The sequence below is a fragment of the Arachis hypogaea genome, chromosome 20 (assembly GCF_003086295.3).
Source record: "Arachis hypogaea cultivar Tifrunner chromosome 20, arahy.Tifrunner.gnm2.J5K5, whole genome shotgun sequence".
Classification (NCBI taxonomy): Eukaryota; Viridiplantae; Streptophyta; class Magnoliopsida; order Fabales; family Fabaceae; genus Arachis; species Arachis hypogaea.
This window is the reverse complement of record NC_092055.1, coordinates 32,346,461-32,373,740: the sequence shown is the minus strand read 5'-3', so window position 1 is coordinate 32,373,740 and position 27,280 is coordinate 32,346,461. Positions and strand designations below refer to the sequence as shown.

The 27,280-nt window shown below is 37.6% G+C and overlaps 1 protein-coding gene across 1 annotated transcript in view; it reads left to right on the top strand.

The window, feature by feature from the left end:
• Positions 1-232: 232 nt before the first annotated feature.
• LOC140183026 (uncharacterized) overlaps positions 233-27,280 on the top strand; it is an 82,693-nt gene continuing 55,645 nt past the window's right edge. Inside the window, exons 1-2 of the mRNA XM_072231026.1 lie at positions 233-426; positions 865-1,155. Of these exons, the coding sequence (XP_072087127.1) occupies positions 233-426; positions 865-1,155 (485 nt within the window). The remainder of the gene's footprint in view (positions 427-864; positions 1,156-27,280) is intronic.

Genomic DNA, 27,280 nt, shown 5'->3' with positions numbered 1-27,280 from the left:
TTTAATGCCAGTATGTGTTTTTCCCAAAATAATTATATTTTTGCGCTCAATTTAATTTTCTTAATCCAAATTTTACCGTTATATTTCTAAATTATAACTTCTAATATTTTTACATATTTCGAATGTCTTAATCCCAATTAACGTAGCTTTAATTAATTAATTTACTTAATTTAATTTTCTCAGGTTTTTACACACAAACCCTTTGCTTAGTGGTGATGTAATTTTTGAAAAAATGTACGTCTGTTTAAATGGGTACAAGATTGGTTTTAAGGCTAAGTGTCATCCACTAATTGGATTTGACATTGCTTTCTTAAAGATTATTTTTGGTGGGCAAATCATATCAGCTGTTGAACAATATGCTAACCATCACATATGTATCATTGCATGGGAAATTGTGGATGCGGAGAACAAGGAGAACTGGATGTGGTTCCTAGAGTTGCTATACCAAGATTTTGGTGACTACATGACCCATGGATGGAGCTTTATTTTTTATATACAAAAGGTACTCCTCTAACTTCACTTCTTTTCCGAAAATGCTTACGTGATAGTAGGGTATATGTCTTCCATACTTGTAATCTAATTGGTATAGGTTAGTGATAGTATGATACAAGGACTAATTTCAATACACGATATTATATGTGAAGGATTGTTATGGTGAAATTTTTGTGAACTTAGGGACTATTATCACAACACCAAATTCAACGTATAGTTACACTTGATCTGTGACCCTTATTTTAAGGGTCTCTATTCATTAATATAGTGACATTTATACTTATAATTTTTTAACCATCACTGTAGCATCTCTCTTATAGTCTCACCCTTTCTCTTTTACTCTGTTTTTACAAAAATCTGTTCATGCTACAGTCATGGAGATGAGAGAAGAAGAGATGAGAAAGTAACAACCACTCGCCATTCAAGTTTACAGTTGCGATTCGAGTTTGTCGTTCAAGTTCACCGTTGTGGTTTGAGTTTGCCGCTTTTCGCTCACCGTCGTGGTTCGAGTCAACCGTTCACTGTTCTCGCATCGTGGTTCGAGTTTGCCATTCACTGTCGTGGTTCAAGTTCGTTGTTCACTGTTCCCTTATCGCAGTTCGAGTATGCCGTTCGCTGTCCATTACCATCGCGGTTTGAGTTCACCGTTCTCCGTACATCACTGTCATGATTCGAATTCTTCGTTCACTATTGCTGTTCGAGTTCGCCATCTTTATCCCCACGCTGTCCTTTCTTTTTCCCTCTTTTGTGAGTGCAAACCCTAATCCCCTCTTTTTGGTAACCATTTCTTCTCTTTCAACCATAATATTGAACACTAGTAGTGAGTATTTGATTGTTCTTCTACTGTATATTTTCTCTTACAATTTCTTTGTTGTTATTTAGGGTTTGTTGTGCTGAAGTTATTGTAATTGTTTGTTGCTAGTGTTATATTTTGCTACAATTGATCATAATGATTATATCCTCAAGTTCTCTTTGCTCACTACAAAAAAAAGGTTTAAAATGGCATTGATATTACGGCAGTTTTAAAGAACTGCCGTAGTGTCCGGATATTATGGTATTTTTTATTGCTACCATAATTGGCTTTGTATTTGGTGGCGGTTCTGGTGATTAGGGTGGTTTTGAACCACCGTTATTACACATATATAAAATGAAAAATTACAATAACCCTGGCTTATTGAAACAGACGGCTCGCTCTCATCCCTTCTATCTCTGATCTCCCTCATTTCCTCCGGATCCGATCCTCTCTCAATAGCTACCGTCATTTTCACCCTCCATCGTTGCTTCCTCTTCAATGGAATCGAAGATAAGCTGCACTCACCTTAGATCTCAGATCTCGAAGTTGTTTCCCCATAGTCTTCTTCTCAGATCTTCTTTCGCATCTAAGATCTCAGAACGCCACAGCCTCGTTGTCGCCAACTGGTCTCAGATCTTTTTCTCATATCTTCTTCTCAAATTTCATATCTCAGATCTCACTGGTCCGCTACACTGCTTTGCCAACTGCTCATTCACATCGCCGAGCTCGTTGTCGCCACCGACAGCTCCTTCTCACCGTTGCTGTAAGAATAAGTTGCTTGATTTTCTATATACTTGCTTGTGTAAGACCCGAGCTTAATTAACTATTTAATTAAGTAATTAATTGCCCCAAAATAGAATCTAAAAAGTTAGAACAAGAATCAGAGGATTTAAATATGATTTTTGGACTCAATAGGTCTTTCTGAGTCAGAAAATGTGTTTTCTGTGAAAAACCGTGAAAGATCACGAACCAGCAGTCGAACCGTTTGAACCGGTTTAAGTCTGCCCGGTGCTGCACGAGAAAAAGTGAAAACAGTCAAAATAATAAATTTAGAAAAGAAAATAAAAATATGCACAAGATTAAAATGCAATGAATGAAAGTATGCAAATAAATTAAATTAAAGAGATGAAGAAGAAGTAAGTAAGAAAGAAAGAAGAAAGAAGAAAAGATAGAAGAAATTAGGATTAGAAAAGAAAAGATAAGATAATTGGCGTTGATTTGGATAAGTTGTGCGGTGTAGGCGACGCGGACGCGTGAGTGACGCGGTCGCGTGGTGTGCAATAATTATCAGGTGACGCGGACGCGTAGGTCATGTGATCGCGTGGAGTGAGTTGTGCCATTAGCGCGAGGGCAGCCGCGCGGTCGCGCAACTCTCTGTTTTAAATGCATTTTGCCAAAAATCTGGGTGACGCGATCGCGTGATTGACGCGATCGCATGATTGGCCTTTCTTTTAAAAATGACGCGAACGCGTGGGGCACGCGGTTGCGTGAGAGGGCTTGTGCTTCTAGCACGAGTCTAGCCACGTTCCAGCTCAACTTTCGGCCAGACACCCTTTTACGTCGATTTACAGGGCCACGCGGTCGCGTGGGTGACGCGGACGCTTGGGGAAGCTATTTTTCAAATGATGCGGCCGCATCGGCGATGCGGTCGCATGGATCAATTTGTGCCAAAGGCACGCCTCTAGCCACGCTCTCGCGTGACTCTCTGTTCACTTTTCTTTTCTCCTAATGCACTTGTGACGCGGACGCGTCAGCGACGCTGTCGCGTCACATGCGTGTTTTTTTTTATGTAAAATGCAGAATGCAGTGCTAATATGAATGTTATGCAAAATTCCAGGTTCAATACAATAAAATAAAATAAAATACGAAAAAAATAAAACTAAATAAAAATGAAAAAGGAACGATCATACCATGGTGGGTTGTCTCCCACCTAGCACTTTTAGTTAAAGTCCTTAAGTTGGACATTTGATGAGCTTCCTGTTATGGTGGCTTGCGCTTGAACTCATCTAGGAATTTCCACCAATTTTTGTAATTCCAATGACCTCTGGGATCCCAAACTAGGCACGTAAAGCCTTTAAGCAGCTTCAAACAGATTCTTAGGCTCCTGGTGTGTTGAATGTCAGAACAGATTCCAGGATCTCAAACCTTGCTTTTGCACCCGTCTTCTTGTTGATCATCATGATTCCATCCGGGTGGCAAGCAATTTGAATTCTCACTAAATCGGCCAACCAACTTCCTAGACCCATTCAGTTGAGCTTTACACCAACCTTTGCATTTAGACTTTGAGTATGCAACCATATTGAACCTTGCTTGACAACTCCAACCACTGACCATCTTCCTCTTACTCTTAATGCCACAAAGAGCTCTAAGTTGACCATCCGTCTCCAGTAGCCCATATTCAAGTGGAATTAGAAAGCTAAGGGATATGAATTTTACCCACTTGAATGTTGTGAAGGATGATGGTGACTTAGGTGGAGGTATTTCTAACGAATTTGCAAGCTCCACTTCCTTGTGCTCTTCTCTGACAACTTCCACCTCTTTGCAAGTTTCTTCAATATCAACCTCTTCCTCTTGGTAGCTTTCTTCCAGTTCATTTAATAAACCACTATTTCATGGTTTATCTTGTGCTCAATTGAGTGGTTTTTATCAACTCTTTACCCACTTATTCATACTATTTGCATGGTTTTACATTTGCCTTCCTAATTATGTGCTTTGATTGAAAACATGCTTCTTTGGCCTTAAGTTTCCTATGTTTAATCCTCTCTTATTACCATTAGATGCCTGATGAGAGAGCTTTTGCGTGGTCTAGAAATTTCCAGATAAATCCTCGTTGCAAATATAGCTTCTAAACCAACAAAAGTCCTTTCATACAAACGTTTTGGTTGTCACAAGTAACAAACCCCTAAATAAATTGATAATCGAAGTATTCAAACCTCGGGTCGTCTTCTCAAGAAACTGCAGGGAAGTATGTTCTTATTATTGGTTATGGAGATCGTAAATTGGGGTTTTGAGAATGAGGAGTGGATAGTTTAATTAGCAATTAAAGTAAATTAAGAACAAGCAATTTAAATGGCAAGTAAAATAAATAAATGACTGTAAATAAACTCTTGACAAGGTATGAGAAATTGTAGGTCCTATCCTAGTTATCCTTATCAATGATGATGAGAATTGAATCTTAATTCCACTTTGTTAACCTTTACTAAGATAAAGGAAGGTCAAGGGATTAATTGGTTTGATCTTCGGGTCCTATTTATTTCCTAAGAAAAGATTGGGATTATTGAAGTTCAGTTTAATTAACAAAGATAACAATTATCATTCATGTTTGAGTTTGATAACTCCTGAGTTACTGATTTCTTAACCAAGACCAAAAGGAGAAAAAGTAAATCTACTGGAATAAAAATGTCTTCAGATGGGAATAACAATAATGTAAATAAAAGAAAGCAATATTAAACTGAAATACCTCAATTAACATTAATTCAAAATAATAATCTGTAACATGGAAGAATTCATAAATTAAATTGCAACATCAAATAACCAACTAAAGTAATGGAATGAATAAAAAGTGAAAGGGAAGCTTATAGTAAAGGAACATTGAACCTGGAATCGAGAGTCACTCCTAAAACTAAGAGAAATCCTAAATCCTAATCCTAAGAGAGAAGAGAGAGGAGAGAACCTCTCTCTAAACTAAATCTAAATCATGAAAACTAACTAAAGTGGAGTTTTCCCATGAATGGATGCATTCCCCCACTTCATAACCTCTGGTCTATGCCTTCTGGACTTGCATTTGGGCCAAAAAGGGCTTCAGAATTCGCTGGGAGCCTTTTCTGCAATTTCTGGTGCGTGGCCTCTATCACGCATCTGCGTGGGTCACGCGGTCGCGTCATTCGGAGTTTTCCTTGTCACGCGGTCGCGTCAGTCATGCGACCGCATCATATGTGTTTCGCTCGAGGCATGCGGTCGCGTCAGTCATGCGGCCGCGTCGCTGCTTCTTCGCGCTTGGCATGCGGCCGCGTCATCCATGCGATTGCGTGGATGCCAATTTCTCCAAAAACTCTGTTTTGTGCTTTCCTTCCATTTTTGTATGTTTTCTTTCCATCCTTTGAGTCACTCCTGCCTTAGAAGATCTGAAACTATTCAACACACTAATCACGGCATCGAATGGAAATAAAGGTAATTAAAATAATTAATTTTAAAGCATAGGAAACATGTTTTTCACATACATCACATAATAAGGAAGGAAAAGTAAAACCATGCAATTAATATGAATAAGTGGGTGAAGGATTGAATAAATCACTCAAACTAAGCACAAAATATATCATAAAATATGGGTTTATCAATGCCTTGATATGTGTGTTAAGTGATTTCAGAGATTACAGGGTAGGAATGGCTCAGAGGATGGAAAGGAAGCATGCAAAAGTGGAAGGAATACAAGAAGTTGGAGAAATTGCTAAGCTGTCCAGCCTGACCTTTCTGCACTAAAACAGCCATAACTTGAGCTACAGAGGTCCAAATGACGCGGTTCCAGTTGCGTTGAAAAGCTAATGTTCGGGGCTTCGATTTAATATATAATATGCCATAGTTGCCCTAAAGATAAGCGACGCGAATGCGTACTCCACGCGGACGCGTCGCAGTGACAAAAAATCAGCGTGTTTGAATTCGCAACGAGCGATTTCTTGGCTGTTTTTGACCCAGCTTTCAGTCCAGAACACACAGATTAGAGGCTATAAAGTGGGAGAATGTATCCATTCATAATAAGCTCATAATTCATAATTTTTAGTTTTAGATGTAGTTTTTAGAGAGAGAGGTTCTCTCCTTTCTCTTAGGATTTATTTTTAGGATTTAGGATTATTTCTTCTTTATCACAGGTTTAATGTTCCTTTAATTTATTTTTCAACTTTTATTTTATTACTTTAATTGATATTTATCTTTTTAATTTGACTTATGCTACATTCATGTTATGATTTTCTTAATTAATATTATTTGAGGTATTTCAGATTTAAGATTGCTTTGCTTTATTAATATTGATGTTTTTGATTTAATTTAGATATTTTCTCCCTTTTTGCTTGGGTTAAGTAATTGGTAACACTTGAGCTGTCAAATAAAGCAGTGGTTGAAATTGGAAGTTGCTCCAATAACTCTAGTCTTTCCATAGGAATTGGCTAGGACCTGAGGATCAAGCTAATTAGTCCACTTGATTTACCTTCATAGTTAGAGGTTAACAAAGTGGGATTAAAACCCAATTCTCATCACAATTGATAAGGATAGGACTTTCAGTTCTTATACCTTGCCAAGAGTTTATTTTATTATTACTATTTTATTTTTCTTATCATTTAACATACTTCTTCCTTACTTTCAAAACCCCCAATTTACAAGACTCATAACCAATAATAAGAACACCTCCCTGCAATTCCTTGAGAAGACGACCCGAGGTTTAAATACTCGGTTATCAATTTTAAAGGGGTTTGTTACTTGTGACAACCAAAACGTTTGTAAGAAAGGTTGATTGCTTGGTTTAGTAACTATACTTGCAACGAGAGTTTACTATAACTTCTAAACCATCAATCTTCAGTTCTTCAAAATGGCGCCGTTGCCGGGGAATTGCAAACGTATGCCTTATTATTGGTTATTGTAAATATTCGCTTTTTGCTTGTTTATTTGTTTTTATTTTTACTTTTTTCGTAAATTAAGAGGTTATTGGTTTTTATTTAGTTATTAAAAATTTTTCAAAAATTTGTTCTTGGTGTTCATCTTGATCTTCAAGTTGTTCTTCGTGTTCATCTTGACCTTCAAGTTGTTCTTAGTTGTTTTCTTCGTTTTGATCTAAAAATTTTTAGTTGGTGTCATTTTATTGTTTTTCTCTTTCCTCATTAAATTCAAAAAATTCAAAATTTTAAACTCAATTTTCAAAATTTCAAATTTCAATTTTCAAAATTAAAAAAATTTCAAAATTTAAATTTCAAAATTCAAATTAAAATCATATTTTTTTCAAAATCTTATCTTATCTTATTTCAAAAATCAAATTTCAAAATTCAATATTTAAATTTCAAATTTCAAATTTCAAAAATTTAAAATTCAAAATTTAAAGTTTCAAATTTCAAAAATTTAATTTTCAAATTCAAAATTTAAATTCCAATAACCTTTTAATTTGAATTTGTTTTTATTTTCGTTTTTAATTTTTATTAGCTACTATGAGTTCTCATCCCTCTCGCTTTGAGTTTGGTTCTAATTTTGTTGAAAGGAATGGAAGCTATAATAGGAATATGCATCAAGGTCTAAGCAATCAAAGATGGATGGAGCCAAGAGGATCTGATAAACCCTTTAGGCAACAACACCTTCCAGGATACCATGGACAAAGACCATTCTACAATGCATACCAAGCTGATAGATAGGGTGGACCTCCTTGTAATTACCAACAAGCCCCACCCTATGCTCATAGACCATCCTCTCAACATAGCTTCGAACCACCATACTCACAATCCCCTTACCACCAAACACCCTCATATGACCCTGACCCTTATCCACCAGACCAACCACCTTATGAGCCATATGAACCATATCTAGAACCACCCCAATTTTAATCCGATTACTCCCAAGAACCACCACTTTCCTATGTACCATGTCCATATCCATCACCTCAAGAATCAACGGAGCGTTTTAAGGAAGCAATGGAAAGACTTAATGCAACCCTTCGCCAACTGGACCAAGCAATAAATCAATTACCTTCCAAACGTTCGAACATTCAGGGAACCCCCATGGCTTCATGTGGGAAATCTAATGAAGAACGTAGCATGAAGGAGATACTAGAAACTCCAGTGAATAGTAAGGAACATGACTTTGTACTAGAACAAGTGGAGAAAGCCAAAATTATCAAAGAAGAAGAATTGGTTGAAGATTTAGGAGATACAGAACCTCCATTTGAACTTCAAGTAATAGAGCCCCCTTCTAAGGAGTTTGAATTTGATGTTAAAGAGGGTGTACAACCTCCAAGGCATGTCATGGTTAAGGACTTGGAAGAAGTTGGTCAAGATATGGAGATTAAAGAAGAAGAAGCACAGCCTCCCATGCCCTTGGTGAGCAATGAAGAAGAGATTGAATTGGAAGAAAGCTACCAAGAGAAAGAGGTTGATATTGAAGAAACTTGCAAAGAGGTAGAAGTTGTCAGAGAAGAGCACAAGGGAGTGGAGCTTGCAAATTCGTTAACAATGCCTCCCCCTAAGTTGCCATCATCCTTCACAACATTCAAGTGGGTAAAATTCATATCCCTTAGCTTTCTAATTCTGCTTGAATATGGGCTACTGGAGACGGATGGTCAACTTAGAGCTCTTTGTGGCATTAAGAGTAAGAGGAAGATGGTTAGTGGTTGGAGTTGTCAAGCAAGGTTCAATATGGTTGCCTGCTCCGAATTAAAGTACAAGGGTTGGTGTAAGGCTCAACTGAATAGGTCTAGGAAGTTGTTTGGCCGCTTTAGTAGGAATTCAGATTGCTTGCTACCCGGATGGAATCATGATGATCAACACAAAGACGGGTGTAAAAGCAAAGTTTGGGATCCTGGAGTCTGTTCTGACATTCAGCACACTGGAAGCCTGAGAACCTGTTTAAAACTGCTCAAGGGCTTTACGTGCCTTGTTTGGGATCCTAGAGGCTACTGGAATTACAAACATTGGTTGAGATTCCTGGATGAGTTCAAGCACAAGCCACCATAACAGGGAGCTCATCAAATGTCCAACTTATGGACTTTAACTAAAAGTACTAGGTGGGAGACAACCCACTATGGTATGATCGTTCCTTTTTCAGTTTTAATTTTAGTCTGTTTTTGAGTTTTGATTGAACCTGGAATCATGCATAGCATTTATATTAGCATTGCAATCTGCATTTTGCATTAAAAAAAAGGAAGCACGCACGCGACGCGGTAACGTCGCTGACGCGTCCGCGTCACAAGTGCATTAGGAGAAAAGAAAAGTGAACAGAGAGTCATGCAAGAGCGTGGATGGAGGCGTGCCTGACGTTGGGATTTTTGCCAGTAAAGAAGTTCATAAAAACAGTCGCGTTGTAGATATAGTCTCTAAAACGACAGAAATCCCTTCGTACAAACGTTTTGGTTGTCACAAGTAACAAACCCCTTTAAAATTGATAACCGAGTATGTAAACCTCGGGTCGTCTTCTCAAGGAATTGCAGGGAAGTATGTTCTTATTATTGGTTATGGAGATTGTAAATTTGGGGTTTTGAGAATAGGGAGCAGTTAATTTAAATTGCAATTAAAATAAATAAATAACTGTAAAATAAACTTTTGGCAAGGTATGAGAAATTGGAAGTCCTAGCCCAGTTATCCTTATCAACAATAATGAAAATTGACTCTTGATTCCACTTAGTTAACCTTTACTAGAGCAAGGGAAGGTCAAGTGACTAATTAGTTTGATCTTCAAATCCTAGGTAATCCCTGAGGAAAGATTGGGATTATCGAAGTTCAGTTCAATTAGCAAAGATAACAATTATCACTTATGTTGAGTTAAGATAACTCCTGAGTTACTAATTTCTTAACCAAAGCCAAGAATGTAGAAAGCTAAATTAAAATCCTAAATATCTGGAATACCTCAAATAAAATACATTCAAAGCAGTAAAATCTAACATGGAAAAGTTCATAAGCCAATTGGGCAACATAAATCAAATACAAATAAAAGCATTAGAGTCAATAAAAATAGAAGCAAAAGTAAATAGAAAGGGACATTGAACTTGGGATCGAGAGTCACTCCTAAAACTAAGAGAAGTCCTAAATCCTAATCCTAAGAGAGAGAGAGGAGAGAACCTCTCTTTCTAAAACTACATCTAAAACATGAAAAGTGAATTATGAGAGCCTCTTTATTAATGGATGTATTCCCCCACTTTATAGCCTCTAATCTGTGTTTTCTGGGCCGCAAACTGGGTTAGAAACAGCCCAGAAATCGCTGGAGAAGAATTCAAACACGCTGATTTCCGTCACTGCGACGCGGCCGCATGGATCACGCGGTCGCGTCACCTAGCGTTAAAAAAACTATAACATATTATATATCAAATCGAAGCCCCGGACGTTAGCTTTCCAACGCAACTAAAACTGTGTCATTTGGATCTCTGTAGCTAAAGTTATAGCTGTTTGAGTGCGAAGAGGTCAGGCTAGACAGCTTAGCAATTTCTCCAACTTCTTGTATTCCTTCCACTTTTGCATGCTTCCTTTCCACCCTCCAAGCCATTCCCGCCTTATAATATCTGAAAACACTTAACACACATATCAAGGCATCTAATGGTAATAAGAGAGGATTAATAATAAGCAAATATAAGATCAAAGAAGCATGTTTTCAATCAAAACACACAATTAGGAAGGAAATATAAAACCATGCAAATAGTATGAATAAGTGGGTAAAGAGTTAATAAAAACCACTCAATTGAGTACAAGATAAACCATAAAATAGTGATTTATCAACCTCCCCACACTTAAACACTAGCATGTCCTCATGCTAAGCTTAAGAGAAGCTATAAAAATGAAGAGGAATGATATGAAATGCAACCTATGAATGCAACTAAATGCTAAATGCTTTTACTTACTTAGTTAAGAGTAAATAAGTTCTCCAAGACAAATACAAACCAATTTCTACTAATTCAAATCAGACAATAAAAAGCAAGTGAACTTGTAAGAAGACAGCTCATGAAAGCAGGGAACATAGAATTTAAGCGTTGAACCCTCACTGGAAGTGTATATCACTCTAATCTCTCAAGTGTATAGGGTTATTCACTCTACTCTTCTCTAGTCATGCTTTCTAAACCTTGTTCTTCATCTAACCAATCAACAAAAATTTAATATGCAAACATCATGAGGTCTTTCCAAGGTTGTAATGGGGCTAAGGTAAGGGTGAGGGTATATATATATAAGGCTAAGTGAACTAACAAAGTGAATCCTTAATTAGTCTAAGATCTCATCTAACATATACATACTTTATATAATTTAAAATTACTTTACCTAGCTACCCAAAATTTTTTCCACTTTTGTATTACATGCTCATGTATCAAACTTATTTTTGAATTTTGTCCCATGTGCATTGATTTTTTTATTTTGCATTTGGGGTATTTTTTTCATTTTTCTTTTCTTCTTCTTTTTTTTTTGTATCCCCTTATTTAATTAGTTAATATATTTTTCTTCAATGCACATGGTAATTTAATTATTTTGATTTCACATGAGCATGCTTCCCAAATTTTCAAATAACTTATTCAATTTAATTCCCTACTTTTTCATATCATCCCATGTTCCCATAAAATTTTCCACACTTAAATTTTACACAATATCTATCTTAAGCTAACCAAGGATTCAACTTGGGATTCTTATTTTGTTTTTCTGCTTAAGGCTAGTAATGTGGTTATAAAACAGAGGGGATTTAAAAGCTCAAGGGGGCTAACAAGGGTGATGTAAAAGGTAGGCTAATTTTGGGATAAGTGAGCTAAAATCAAACAATGGCCTCAATCATATGCAAACATGTAAATATACTAAATATTGGACATATAGATTGGAACAAAATATAGATTAAAATCATAGAGAAGAAAACACACAAGAATAAAATATTTATGGTTAAATAATTTAACCATGCAAATAAGCTCAAAATCTCACAGGTTGTGTGTTCTTAACTTTTTAAACTATGTTCCAATTACAACTTCAAACAAGTTTTAACATAAAAAATTTTTCAATTTAAATTAGTGAAAATTTTCAAAGAGAGGGTCTTAAAAGAATTTTATTACTTTAACCAAGTAGTAACTAAATGCACAAAATCAAATAAATATGCAATCAAATATGCAATTGCAGTAACTAATTTAACTAAGAAAATTTAAACATTGGTGTTGAAACAGAAAGGTACTAACCCATGAAGATCGGTATCGACCTCCCCACACTTAAAGATTGCACCGTCCTCGGTGCATGCTGAGATTTGCAGGTGGACGGGGGTTGTGGTTCCTCAGCTGGGGCTCTTTTTGTTCCTTTCCTTATCGGTAGTTTGGGAGTAGCTTTCTCTTTACCCTTCTTGGTGGTCATCCTGAAAAGGGAAAAAGAAAGTGACTTATAAAGCTAAGGGTTAGAGCAAGGAAGAGAGCAGGAAAGGTGGTAATCAATGCACAATAAAGAAGAATGACATTAACACACGCTCATGAGTACATGTGAAAAGTCATCAATGAAAAATAGCTAGTGCATATGATAACAATTGAATGCAAGGTGTTTATTGGCATGCAGGCAAAGGCATGAGTAGCATAGATCAAGCATTCAATGTCCAAGTTAGATTACCAAGTCTTTCAAACTAGCAACATGTTTGTAATGACAATTATATTGAATGAATATGATATGAAAAAGGGTTTTGTGAAAAGCAGGCATTCAGAGTAGTAGGATGAAAGATACTGAAAAGCAGTGCACAATGCCATACGGGCGTTTTCACAAATACATAGCATGCATGGTAAATAATCTAATGAAAATAATAAATTGAACATGCAAGTAACCCTTTAAAAATAAATATATATAATTGTCAAATAATTCCTCTAATAATTCACAAGTAAAATATAGAAATAATGACCCAAATAAATTTCTAATATCAATGAAAATAATGCAATGAATGAAAGTATGCAAATAAATTAAAATAAAATAAAAAGAAAAATAAGAAGAATGAGAAGGGAAAGAAGATAAGAAAGGAAGAAGAAAGAAATAAGAAAAGATAAGAAAAATAAGGATTAGAGAAGAAAAAAATAAGAAAATTGGCTGATCTGGATATTCTGTGCGCCACTTGTGACGCGGTCGCGTGGTGCGTGATAAGGTCAGGTGACGCGGACGCGTAGGTCACGCGATCGCGTAGCCTGTTTTGTGCGATTGGCGCGAGTGCAGCCTCGCGGTCGTGCAACTCTCTGTTCGAAACTCTTTTGCCAAAAATCTGGGTGACGCGATCGCGTGGGGCATGCGATCGCGTGAATGGCCATCTTTAAAAAATGACGCGGACGCGTGGGGCACGCGTTTGCGTGGTGAGGCTTGGGCTTCCAGCACGAGTCCAGCCCAACTCCAGCTCAACTTTCTGCCATACACCCATTTACGTCGATTCCACAGAGCCACGCGTTTGCGTGGGTGACACGGACGCGTGGGGAAGCTATTTTTCAAATGACGTGGCCGCGTCAGCGACGCGGTCGCGTGGATCAATTTGTGCCATTAGCGCGCCTCCAGCCACGCTTTCGCGTGACTCTCTGTTCATCTTCATTTCTTCCAAACGCACATACGACGCGGACGCGTCGGCGACGCTGTCGCGTTGCGTGCGAAAATCCCTTTTTTTTTTAAGTCTGAAAAAAAATATACAGAATGCATTGTTAATATGAATGTGATGCAAAACTCCAGGTTCAATATAATAAAATAAAATGAAACTCAAAAATAAATAAAACTAAATAAAAATGAAAAAGGAACGATTATACCATGGTGGGTTGTCTCCCACCTAGCATTTTTAGTTAGAGTCCTTAAGTTGGACATTTGGTGAGCTCCCTGTTATGGTGGCTTATGCTTGTATTCATCCAGGAATCTCCACTAATGTTTGTATCTCCAGTAACCTCCGGGGTCCCAAACTAGGTGCAGAAAGCCTTCAAGTAAGTTAAAGCAAGTGACAAGGCCCCAAGAGTGTTGATTACCGGGATGAATTTCGGGGTCCCAAATCTTGCTTTTGCACCCGTCTTTAAGTTGATTATCATGATTCCATCCGGGTGGTTCAGCTTTAGAATTCTCACTGAAGCGTCCAAACAACTTCCTAGACCCATTCAATTGAGCTTTACACCAACCTTTGCATTTAAACTTAAAGCTTCCAACCATGATGAACCTTGCAGGACAATTCTTACCACTGGCCATCTTCCTCTTACTCTTAATGCCACAAAGAGCTCTAAGTTGACTATCCGTCTCCAGTAGCCCATATTCAAGTGGGATTAGAAAGCTAAGGGATATGAATTTTACCCACTTGAATGTTGTGAAGGATGATGGCAACTTAGGGGGAGGGGTTTCCAACAACTTTGGCAAGGTAATTTCAAGCTCCACTCCCTTGTGCTCTTCTTTGACATATTCTACCTCTTGATCAACCTCTACAAAATCTTCAACCATGATCTGCCTTGGAGGTTGTACGCTCTTCTCAACATCAACATCAAACACCGTGGAAGGAGGCTCTGTGACTGGACTTTCCAATGGAGGTACAACATCTCTTAAGTCTGCAACCACTTCTTCCTTTTTAATAATTGCTGCTTTGTCCAGTTGTTTAAGTATAAAATTGTACTCATCCTCGATGTTTTTCTTTCCATGACATCTCCTTTCAACTATTCTTTCATCTTCAAGGGTCTCTCCTACCCTTACCCGTAGGGCCTGCTCTAACTCTTTATGAAGTATGGATTCGCGAAGATGATTCCTTCTTTCCTGTTCCATATCAATAGCATAATTGGGATCATCTTGCTTTTGGATTGATGGATGTGGGTATTCTTCCATGGAGGGTGGTGATGGGATGAAAAGATCATTATGTGGTTGAAAAGGAAGTGCACTAGAGCTTGAGGGTTGATTGTTGAAGCAAGACAGAGGACGTGCTAGTAAAGATTGAAGCAAGACAGAGGAAGTGCAAGCTGCCAGAATCTCATTAGAGATGGCAGACAACTCAAGAAAACAGGCTTATGGACAAGTAGAGGACGTGCTAGTAAAGATTGAAGGCCTTTACATCCCTGCTGATTTCATAATCTTGGATACTGGGAAGGATGAGGATGAATCCATCATCCTTGGAAGACCCTTCCAAGCCACAGCAAGAGCTGTGATTGATGTGGATAGAGGAGAATTGATCCTTCAACTGAATAAGGACAACCTTGTGTTTAAAACTCAAGGATCTCCTTCTGTAACCATGGAGAGGAAGCATGAAAAGCTTCTCTTACTGCAGAGTCAACCAAAGCCCCCACAGTCAAACTCTAAGTTTGGTGTTGGGAGGTTCCAACAATGCTCTGAACACCTGTGAGGCTCCATGAGAGCTCACTGTCAAGCTATTGACATTAAAGAAGCGCTTGTTGGGAGGCAACCCAATGTTATTTATTTATTTTCTATTGTTATTTTCTGTTTTCCTTAGGTTGATGATCATGTGAAGTCACAAAAACTACTGAAAAATAAAAAACAAAATGAAAAATAGCAGAAGAAACAGCACACCCTGGAGGAGAGCAGTCTGGCGTTTAAACGCTAGAAACAAGCATCTGTCTGGCGTTTAACGCCAGAAACAGGCACCAAGCTGGCGTTTAACGCCAGAAACAAGCATCTACTTGGCGTTAAACGCCAGAACAGAGCATGGAAGTGGCGTTTAACGCCAAAAACAGGCAGCAGACTGGCGTTAAACGCCAGGATTGCATGTATAGGGCATTTTGCACGTCTAAAAGGTGCAGGGATGAAAAAACCTTGACACCTCAAGACCTATGGATCCCACAGGATTCTCTCAGAATCTGTGGACCCACAGGATCCCCACCTACCCTTCTTCTCTCCTCTTCACACCTTTTCATGACTTTCTTCCCCAAATACCCTTCACCAATCAACTCAATCACTCTTCCCCATTACCTCTTCACCACTCACATCCATCCTTTCTTTCCCAAAAACCCCCACCTACCTTCAAATTCAAAATATTTTCCCTCCCAAACCCAACCCTAATGGCCGAACCCTAAACCCCTCCCCCACTCCTATATAAACCCCTAATTCCTTCTTCATTTTCACACAACACAACCCTCTCTTCTTTCCCTTGGCCGAATATATCTTCTTCCCCCATCTCCTCCATTTTCTTCTTTTTCTTCTTCTTTTTTTCTTTTTTTGCTCGGGGACGAGCAAACATTTTAAGTTTGGTGTGGTAAAAAGCATAGCTTTTTGTTTTTCCATAACTACTAATGCCTCAAGGGATGCACTTTCCTCCACAAAACTATTGGGAACAAATCAACACTTCCCTAGGAGAATTAAGTTCCAACATGGGACAACTAAGGGTGGAGCACCAAGAGCAATCCATCATCCTCCATGAGATTAGAGAAGATCAAAGAGCCATGAGGGAGGAGCAACAAAGGCAAGGAAGAGACATAGAGGAGCTCAAGAGCACCATTGGTTCTTCAAGAAGAGGAAGACGCCACCCTCACTAAGGTGGACTCATTCCTTAATCTCCTTGTTTATTTATTTTCCTGTTTTTCGATTTTTTGATCTTTATGCTTATTTATATTTGTGTCTTATTACATGACCATTAGTATTTAAGTGTCTATGCCTTAAAGTTATGAATATGAATCCATCACCTCTCTTGAATAAAAAATGTTTTAAAAACAAAAGAACAAGAAGTACATGGTTTCGAATTCATCCTTGAAACTAGTTTAATTATTTTGATGTGGTGGCAATACTTTTTATTTTCTGAATGAATGCTTGAACAGTGCATATGTCTTTTGAAGTTGATGTTTATGAATGTTAAATATGTTAGCTCTTGAAGAATAAGGAAAAAGGAGAAATGTTATTTGATAATCTGAAAAATCATAAAAATGATTCTTGAAGCAAGAAAAAGCAGTGAATACAAAAGCTTGCAGAAAAAAAAATAGCGAAAAAAAAGGGGAAGAAAAAGAAAAAGCAAGCAGAAAAAGCGAAAAGCTCTTTAAACCAAAAGGCAAGAGCAAAAAGCCAATAGCTCTTAAAACCAAAAGGCAAGGGTAAATAAAAAGGATCCAAGGCTTTGAGCATCAGTGGATAGGAGGGCCTAAAGGAATAAAATCCTGGCCTAAGCGGCTAAACCAAGCTGTCCCTAACCATGTGCTTGTGGCATGAAGGTGTCAAATAAAAGCTTGAGACTGAGCGGTTAAAGTCAAGGTCCAAAGCAAAAAAAAGAGTGTGCTTAAGAACCCTGGACACCTCTAATTGGGGACTTTAGCAAAGCTGAGTCACAATTTGAAAAGGTTCACCCAGTTATGTGTTTGTGACATTTATGTATCCGGTGGTAATACTGGAAAACAAAGTGCTTAGGGCCACGGCCAAGACTCATAAAGTAGCTGTGTTCAAGAATCAACATACTGAACTAGGAGAATCAATAACACTATCTGAACTCTGAGTTCCTATAGATGCCAATCATTCTGAACTTCAATGGATAAAGTGAGATGCTAAAACTATTCAAGAGGCAAAAAACTACAAGTCCTGCTCATCTGATTGGAGCTAAGTTTCATTGATATTTTGGAATTTATAGTATATTCTCTTTGTTTTATCCTATTTGATTTTCAGTTGCTTGGGGACAAGCAACAAATTAAGTTTGGTGTTGTGATGAGCGGATACGCTTTTTGGCATTGTTTTTACATAGTTTTTAGTATGATTTAGTTAGTTTTTAGTATATTTTTATTAGTTTTTAATTAAAAATCATATTTCTGGACTTTACTATGAGTTTGTGTGTTTTTCTCTGATTTTAGATATTTTCTGGCTGAAATTGAGGGACTTGAGCAAAAATCAGATTCAGAGGTTGAAGAAGGACTGCAGATGCCGTTGGATTCTGACCTCCCTGTACTTAAATTGAATTTTCTGGAGCTACAAAACTCCAAATGGTGCGCTCTCAATTGCGTTGGAAAGTAGACATCCAAGGCTTTCCAGAAATATATAATAGTCCATACTTTGCCCGCGTTTAGACGATGCAAACTGGCGTTCAACGCCAGTTCTATGCTGCATTCTGGAGTTAAACGCCAGAAACAGGTTGCAAAGTGGAGTTAAACGCCAGAAATAGGTTATAAACTGACGTTCAACTCCAAGAAGGACCTCTACACGTGTAAAGCTCAATGCTCAGCCCAAGCACACACCAAGTGGGCCCCGAAAGTGGATTTATGCATCGTTTACTCATTTCTGTAAACCCTAGTAACTAGTTTAGTTTAAATAAGACTTTTTACTACTGTATTCAGAGGTTGGTTCTTCTGGTTCCCCCTCTGGGGCCAAGACCAATGAACTCCATTATCACTTATGTATTTTCAACGGTAGAGTTTCTACACACCATAGATTAAGGTGTGGAGCTCTGTTGTTCCTCATGAATTAATGCAAAGTACTATTGTTTTTCAATTCAATTCAAGCTTATTCCTTCTCTAAGATATCCATTCGCACCCAAGAACATGATGAATGTGATGATTATGTGACGCTCATCATCATTCTCACTTATGAACGCGTGCCTGACAAACACTTCCGTTCTACATGCAAACAAGCTATAATGAGTATCTCTTAGATATCTAATACAGAGGACCGAGTCCGAGATATTAGAATCTTCGTGGTATAAGTTAGAACCCATGGATGACCATTCTTGAGATCCGAAAAGTATAAACATTATCTGTGGTATTCCGAGTAGGATCTGGGAAGGGATGGCTGTGACGAGCTTCAAACTTGCGAGTGCTGGGCGTAGTGACAGACGCAAAAGAATAGTAAATCCTATTCCAGTATGATCGAGAACCGACAGATGATTAGCCATGCAGTGACAGCGCATTGGACCATTTTCACAGAGAGAATGGGATGTAGCCATTGACAACGGTGATGCCCTACATAAAGCTTGCCATGGAAAGAAGTAGGAATGATTGGATAAAGACAGTAGGAAAGCAGAGGTTCAGGAGGAACGAAAGGCATCTCTATACGCTTATCTGAAATTCTCACCAAAGAATTACATAAGTACCTCTATCCTAGTTTATATTTCAATTATGTTTTAATTATCAAATCTCCATAACTATTTGAATCCGCCTGACTGATATTTACAAGGTGACCATAGCTTGCTTCAGGCCTACAATCTCCATGGGATCGACCCTTACTCACGTAAGGTTTATTACTTGGACGACCCAGTGCACTTGCTGGTTAGTTGTGCGAAGTTGTGATAAATAGTTGAGATTACAATTGTGCGTACCAAGTTGTTGGCGCCATTGATGATCACAATTTTGTGCACCACCTCTCTTATTACCATTAGATTCCTTGATATGTGTGTTAAGTGATTTCAGAGATTACATGGCAGGAATGGCTCAGAGGATGGAAAGGAAGCATGCAAAAGTGGAAGGAATACAAGAAGTTGGAGAAATTGCTAAGCTGTCCAGCCTGACCTCTTCGCATTAAAACAGCCATAACTTGAGCTACAGATGTCCAAACGATGCGGTTCTAGTTGCGTTGGAAAGCTAACATCCGGGACTTCGATTTGATATATAATATGTCATAGTTGCCCTGACGATAGGTGACACGAACGTATGCTCCACACGGACGCGTCACATTGACAAAAAATCAGCGTGTTTGAATTCGCAACGAGCGATTTCTGGGCTGTTTTTGACCCAGTTTTCAGCCCAGAACACACAGATTAGAGGCTATAAAGTGGGGGAATGCATCCATTTATAATAAGCTCATAATTCAAAATTTTTAGTTTTAGATGTAGTTTTTAGAGAGAGAGGTTCTCTCCTCTCTCTTAGGATTTAGTTTTAGGATTTAGGATTATTTCTTCTTCATCACAGGTTCAATGTTCCTTTAATTTATTTTTCTACTTTTATTTTATTACTTTAATTGATATTTATCTTTTCAATTTGGCTTATGCTACATTCATGTTATGATCTTAATTAATATTATTTGAGGTATTTCAGATTTAAGATTGCTTTGCTTTATTAATATTGATGTTTTTTTATTTAATTTAGATATTTTCTCCCTTTTGGCTTGGGTTAAGTAATTAGTAACACTTGAGTTGTCAAATAAAGCAGTGGTTGAAATTGGGAGTTGCTCCAATAACTCTAGTCTTTCCATAGGAATTGGCTAGGACCTGAGGATCAAGCTAGTTAGTCCACTTGATTTACCTTCATAGTTAGAGGTTAACAAAGTGGGATTAAAACCCAATTCTCATCACAATTGATAAGGATAGGACTTCCAGTTCTAATACCTTGCCAAGAGTTTATTTTATTATTACTATTTTATTTTTCTTATCATTTAACATACTTCTTTCTTACTTTCAAAACCCCCAATTTACAAGACTCATAACTAATAATAAGAATACCTCCCTGCAATTCCTTGAGAAGATGACCCGAGGTTTAAATACTCGGTTATCAATTTTAAAGGGGTTTGTTACTTGTGACAACCAAAACGTTTGTAAGAAAGGTTGATTGCTTGGTTTAGTAACTATACTTGCAACGAGAGTTTACTATAACTTCTAAACCATCAATCTTCAGTTCTTCATCAATCTCTTCTTCATTGCTCACCAAGGGCATGGGTGGTTGTGCTTCTTTTTCTTGAATCTCCATCTCTTGATCGACCTCTTCCAAGTCCTTAACCATGACATGCCTTGGAAGTTGTACAGCCTCCTCAACATCAAATTGAACCGTCTTGGAAGGAGGCTCTATGTCTTGACTTTTCCATGGAGGTACAGCATCTCTTAAGTCTGCAACCACTTCTTCCTTTTTAATAATTGCTGCTTTGTCCAGTTATTTAAGTATAAAATCGTACTCATCCTCGATGGTTTTCTTTCCATGACAACTCCTTTCAACTACTCTTTCATCTTTAAGGGTCTCTCCTACCTTTACCCGTAGGGCCTCCTCTAGCTCTTTATGAAGTATTGATTCGCGAAGATGATTCCTTCTTTCCTGTTCCATATCAATAGCATAATTGGGATCATCTTGCTCTTGGATTGATGGATGTGGGTGCTATTCCATGGAGGGTGGTGATGGAATGAAAAGATCATTATGTGGTTGAAAAGGAAGTGCACTAGAGCTTGAGGGTTGAATATTGGAGGTAGATGGTTGGTTCATGCGGGATATAAGATTTTAGAGTGTAGAGGTGAGACCAATGATGTTAGAGATGAGTGTATTGTTATCCAATGGAGGTTGGGGTGGATCTATGTATGGCTCATTCGGTTCATAGGGTGGTTGGTATGGTGGATGTGGGTTAGGGTCATATGGAGGTAAATGGTGTAAAGGGGCTTGTGAGTTTGGTGGTTCAAAATTACGTTGAGAGGATGGTCTATAAGCACAGGGTGGGGCTTGTTGGTAATTACAAGGGGGTCCACCATATCTATCAGCTTGGTATGCATTGTAGAGTGGTCCTTGCCCATGATATCTTGGAGGGTGTTATTGCCTAAAGGGTTGATCAGATCCTCTTGGCTCCATCCATCTTTGATTACTTAGACCTTGATGCATATTCCTGTTATTGCTTCCACTCCTTTCAACAGATTTAGAACCAAACTCAAATCGAGAGGGGTGAGAATTCATGGTAGCTAATAAAAATTAAAAACGAAAATAAAAACAAATTTAAATTAAAAGGTTATTTAAATTTAAATTTTGAAAATTTTTAAATTTAAATTTTGAAATTTGATTTTTGAAATAAGATAAGATAAGATAAAAATTTTAAAATAAAAATCTGAAATTTTTTTTATAACTAAATAAAAACCAATAACCTCTTAATTTATGAAAAAGCAAAAATAAAAATAAAAATAAAAACAAATCAAAAAGCAAATATTTACAATAACTAATAATAAGGCACACGTTTGCAATTCCCCGGCAACGGCGCCATTTTGAAAGAACTGAGGAACTTTTGCGTGGTCTAGAATTCAGAATAAATTCTCGTTGTAGGTATAGCTTCTAAACCAACAAAAGTCATTTCTTACAAACGTTTTGGTTGTCACAAGTAACAAATCCCTTAAAAATTGATAACCGAGTATTTAAACCTCGGGTCGTCTTCTCAAGGAATTGCAGGGAGGTGTTCTTATTATTGGTTATGAGTCTTGTAAATTAGGGGTTTTGAAAGTAAGAAACCAGTATGTTAAATGATAAGAAAAATAAAATAGTAATAATAAAATAAACTCTTGGCAAGGTATTAGAACTGGAAGTCCTATCCTTATCAATTGTGATGAGAATTGAATTTTAATCCCACTTTGTTAACCTCTAACTATGAAGGTAAATCAAGTGGATTAATTAGCTTAATCCTCAGGTCCTAGTCAATTCTTATAGAAAGACTAGAGTTATTGGAGCAACTCCCAATTTCAACCACTACTTTATTTGATAACTCAAGCGTTACCAATTACTTAACCAAAGCCAAAAGGAGGAAAATATCTAAATTGAATTAAAAGCATCAATATAAATAAAGCAAAGCAATCTTAAATCTGAAATACCTCAAATAATATTAATTAAGAAAATCATAACATGAATGGTTCATAAGACAAATTGAAAAGATAAATAACAATTAAAGTAATAGAATAGAAGTAGAAAATAAATTAAAGGAACATTGAACCTGAGAAGAAGTTGAAATTCTAAATCCTAATATAAATCCTAATTCTAATCCTAAGAGAGAGGAGAGAACCTCTCTCTCTAAAAACTACATCTAATCCTAAAAATTATGAATTGTGAGCTTGGTATGAATAGATGTATTCCCCCACTTTATAGCCTCTAATCTGTGTGTTCTGGGCTAAAAACTGGGTCAAAAACAGCCCAGAAATCGCTGGAGAAGAAATCTGCCACGCTGATTTTCGTCACTGCGACGCGTCCGTGTGGAGCACACGTTCGCGTCGCCTATCGTCAGAGCAAATATGGCATATTATATATCAAATCGAAGCTCCAGACGTTAGCTTTCCAACGCAACTAGATTTGCATTATTTGGATCTCTGTAGCTAAAGTTATAGCCATTTGAGTGCGAAGAGGTCAGGCTGGACAGCTTAGCAATTTCTCCAACTTCTTGTATTCCTTCCACTTTTGCATGCTTCCTTTTCATCCTCCAAGACATTCATGCCCTGTAATCTCTGAAATCACTTAACACACATATCAAAGCATCTAATGGTAATAAGAGAGGATTAATATTAGCAAATTTAAAGCTCCAAGAAGCATGTTTTCAATCATAGCACAAAATCAGGAAGGAAAATATAAAACATGCAAATAGTATGAATAAGTAGGTAAAGAGTTGATAAAAACCACTCAATTGAGCACAAGATAAACCATAAAATAGTGGTTTATCACTCACCCAACAAACTGGTAAGAATAGCTCGAATCCCCCTCAGTTCTTCTCTTTAAAATTTTGAGTTTTTAGGGCTTTTGATTAAATGAGTTTTTGTGATTTTGGATGTTTAGGTTCACTCTAATCCTTGCTTAGCATTGAATTTTGGCTACCAAAGCTGTGGGACAAGGTAAGAGACATTAAACCCTTGTGAGATTATGTTTAAATGAAACTCTAGGTTAATTTGTGATGATTTATGTATATATAGCTTGAATAATTGTGAGTTTGGGAGCTATTGGAACTTGTTGGTCGCTTGGATTGTGTTGGAAAGCTTGTTGATGGTCATTGTGCTCATTTGGGGTTAAGGACATATTGGGAATCGGCCAAGGTATGGTTTCGATTTCCTCTATGTAGTATATAATATTCATGGACACTTAGGCTAGTAGCCCATAGGATAGGTTTGAATTAAAATGGTTGTTGAGTTGTTGAATGATAAGGTATAATAAATTATGATGAATTGATGAGCCTTGGTTATGTTGGTGAAAGTGTTGCAATGATAATGCATGATAATTGATGATTTGGAATGATTGATAAATGGCTATATTGATGTTGATAGCATGATTTTGGAGATTGATATTGATAATTGATGAAAATGATGGTTAGTAAGGGTATTATTATGTACTTGATAACGTGAAATGATGGTTATATATATTGGAGTGGTAAGTTGAAGTATGGAAAATGGTAAAATCTGATATGGGATAGAGTTAATGTAGTTTTGGTTGGTTTGGGTTATGAAGGTTGGAAAATTGAGATTTTTGTGAGTTTGGATAAAAGTTGGTTTTTGGTGAACTTTGTCTGATCATAACTTTTGCTTCGGTTTTCAAAATTTATTGAAAGTTGTTTAGAATTAAAGTTTATTGAAAAATCTTCGAATCGATATAAAGTTTGTAAAATTTAGAATTTTGTAGAGGGATTTATGATCATTCAAAGATTGGTGTAAAAATCTGAAATTCTGCAAAGTTGCAAAATTTTGTGATTTCTGGTATGTGCGTACGCACAGCCTTGTGCGCACGCACACCTCTGCAAAAATTTTAACCTGTGCGCACGCACAGACCTGTGCGTACGCACAGCCCTGTGCGCACGAACACGTTGGGAAGGCCAGTCTGTTGAGGGCGCCAGCACAGGTTGTGCGAGCGAACAGACATTATGAATTTTGGTACCTGTGCGTACGCACACCTCTATGCGTACGCACACTTTTTAAAACTTCTTATGGGCGTGCGCACGCACACGCCCTGTTTCTCAATTTTAAACTTTGTTTTCAATTATTTCACCTTTCCAACAAGATTGTAAGTTTCTATAACACCATTTTCAGACTTTTGGGCTTGATTTTGAGCATAAGAACATGGGAAATAACCTAAGGGTTTTAGTTGATGATTATTATGAAAAATTAGAAAACGGAGGCTAAGGTTTCGGGTGTACTGAGGATGGTTTGATGGCGTGTGAAGGTAGACTGGTATGTGACATGAGAAATGATGAACTGTAGAGTTTAGAACTGGAATGTGAATTGATAGTGGTTGCGATGAGTCAAGGACTCTGAATGAGATGATGGATCCATGTATACTGAAAATGTTTTCTGAAAACCACTGAAATGTAATTGTACTGAGATTATGAGACGCTATGCGCCCGGTGATGAGCGGATAATTTATACGCTTTTTGACATTATTTTTAGTATGTTTTTAGTAGGATCTAGTTACTTTTAGGGATGTTTTCATTAGTTTTTATGTTAAATTCACATTTCTAGACTTTACTATGAGTTTGTGTGTCTTTCTGTGATTTCAGGTATTTTCTGGCTGAAATTGAGGGACTTGAGCAAAAATCAGATTCAGAGGTTGAAGAAGGACTGCTGATGATGTTGGATTCTGACCTCCCTGCACTCAAAGTGGATTTTCTGGAGCTACAGAACTCGAAATGGGGCGCTTCCAATTGTGTTGGAAAGTAGACATCCCGGGCTTTCCAGAAATATATAATAGTCCATACTTTGGCCAAGAATAGACGACGTAAACTGGCGTTCAACGCCAGCTTTCTACCCAAATCTGGCGTCCAGCGCCAGAAAAGGAGCCAAAACCAGAGTTGAACGCCCAAACTGGCACTAAAACTGGCGTTCAACTCCAAGGAGGATCTCTACACGTGCCACACTCAAGCTTAGCCCAAACACACACCAAGTGGGCCTCGGAAGTGGATTTATGCATCAATTACTTACTCATGTAAACCCTAGTGACTAGTTTATTATAAATAGGACCTTTTACTATTGTATTAGGCATCTTTGGTCTCAGTTTTAATCTATTGTTCAACTTAGGAGACTATTGATCATGCTTTAGGGGGCTGGCCATCTCGGCCATGCCTGGACCTTCACTTATGTATTTTCAACGGTAGAGTTTCTACACTCCATAGATTAAGGTGTGGAGCTCTGCTGTTCCTCAAAGATTAATGCAAAGTACTACTGTTTTCTATTCAATTCATCTTATTTCACTTCTAAGATATCCATTCGCACCCAAGAACGTGATGAAGGTGATGATTATGTGTGACGCTCATCATCCTTCTCCCCTATGAACGCGTGCCTGACAAACACTTCTGTTCTACATGAATTAAGCTAGAATGAATATCTCATAGATCTCTTAACCAGAATATTCGTGGCATAAGATAGAATGATGGCGGCATTCAAGAGAATCCGGAAAGTCTAAACCTTGTCTATGGTATTCCGAGTAGGATTCAATGATTGAATGACTGTGACGAGCTCCTAACTCGCGATTGCAGGGCGTTAGTGACAGACGCAAAAGGATAGTAAATCCTATTCCAGCATGATCGAGAACCGACAGATGAATAGTCGTGCTGTGACAGGGTGCGTGAGCATATTATTCACTGAGAGGATAAGATGAAGCCATTGCCAAGGGTGATGCCTCCAGATGATTAGCCGTGCCGTGACAGGGCATTGGATCATTTTCCTGAGAGATGACCGAAAGTAGCCATTGACAGTGGTGATGTATCATATAAAGCCAGCCATGGAAAGGAGTGAGACTGATTGGATGAAGATAGCAGGAAAGCAGAGGTTCAGAGGAACGAAAAGCATCTCCATTCGCTTATCTGAAATTCCTACTAATGAATTACATAAGTATCTCTATCTCTACTTTTTATTAATTAATATTCGAAAACCACATAACTGTTTTATATCCGCCTGACTGAGATTTACAAGGTGACCATAGCTTGCTTCATACCAACAATCTCCGTGGGATTCGACCCTTACTCACGTAAGGTATTACTTGGACGACCCAGTGCACTTGCTGGTTAGTTGTATCGAAGTTGTGAACCATGGTATTGGCACCATGTTCTTGGCGCCATTGCCAGGGAAAGAAAGAGCCATGAATTTTACATAATTAAAGTGTAATCACGATTACGCATACCAAGTTGCTCACGTTGCCAGGGATTGTTCGTGCCTGGACATCACAATTTCGTGCACCAAGTTTTTGGCGCCGTTGCCGGAGATTGTTCGAGTTTGGACAACTGACGGTTCATCTTGTTGCTCAGATTAGGTGATTTTCTTTTTATTTTATTTTCAAAAATTTTTTCAAAAATATTTCTAAAATTTTCTCATCTGTTTTCGAAAAAAAATTTAAAAATGTTTTCAAAAATTTTATTCAAAATTTTTAAGAATGAATTCTAGTGTTTCATGAAGCATGTTGAAGCCTGGCTGGCTGTAAAGCCATGTCTATTCCTTTGGGAATGAGTATGTCAGGCATGTCATATCTGAATTACATGCTAAAGCTTGGCTGGCCATTGGCCATGTCTAGTGTTTTGGACCGAAGCTTTCATTGAAAGCTTGGCTGGCTAGTGAGCCATGTCTAATTCCTGGACTGAAGCTTTAGACTAAGAACGCAAGATTCCTGGAATTCATGTTAAAAATTTTGGAATCCTTATTTTTTCTTTTTCATATAATTTTCGAAAAAATCCAAAAAAATTAGAAAATCATAAAAATCAAAAATATTTTTCTGTT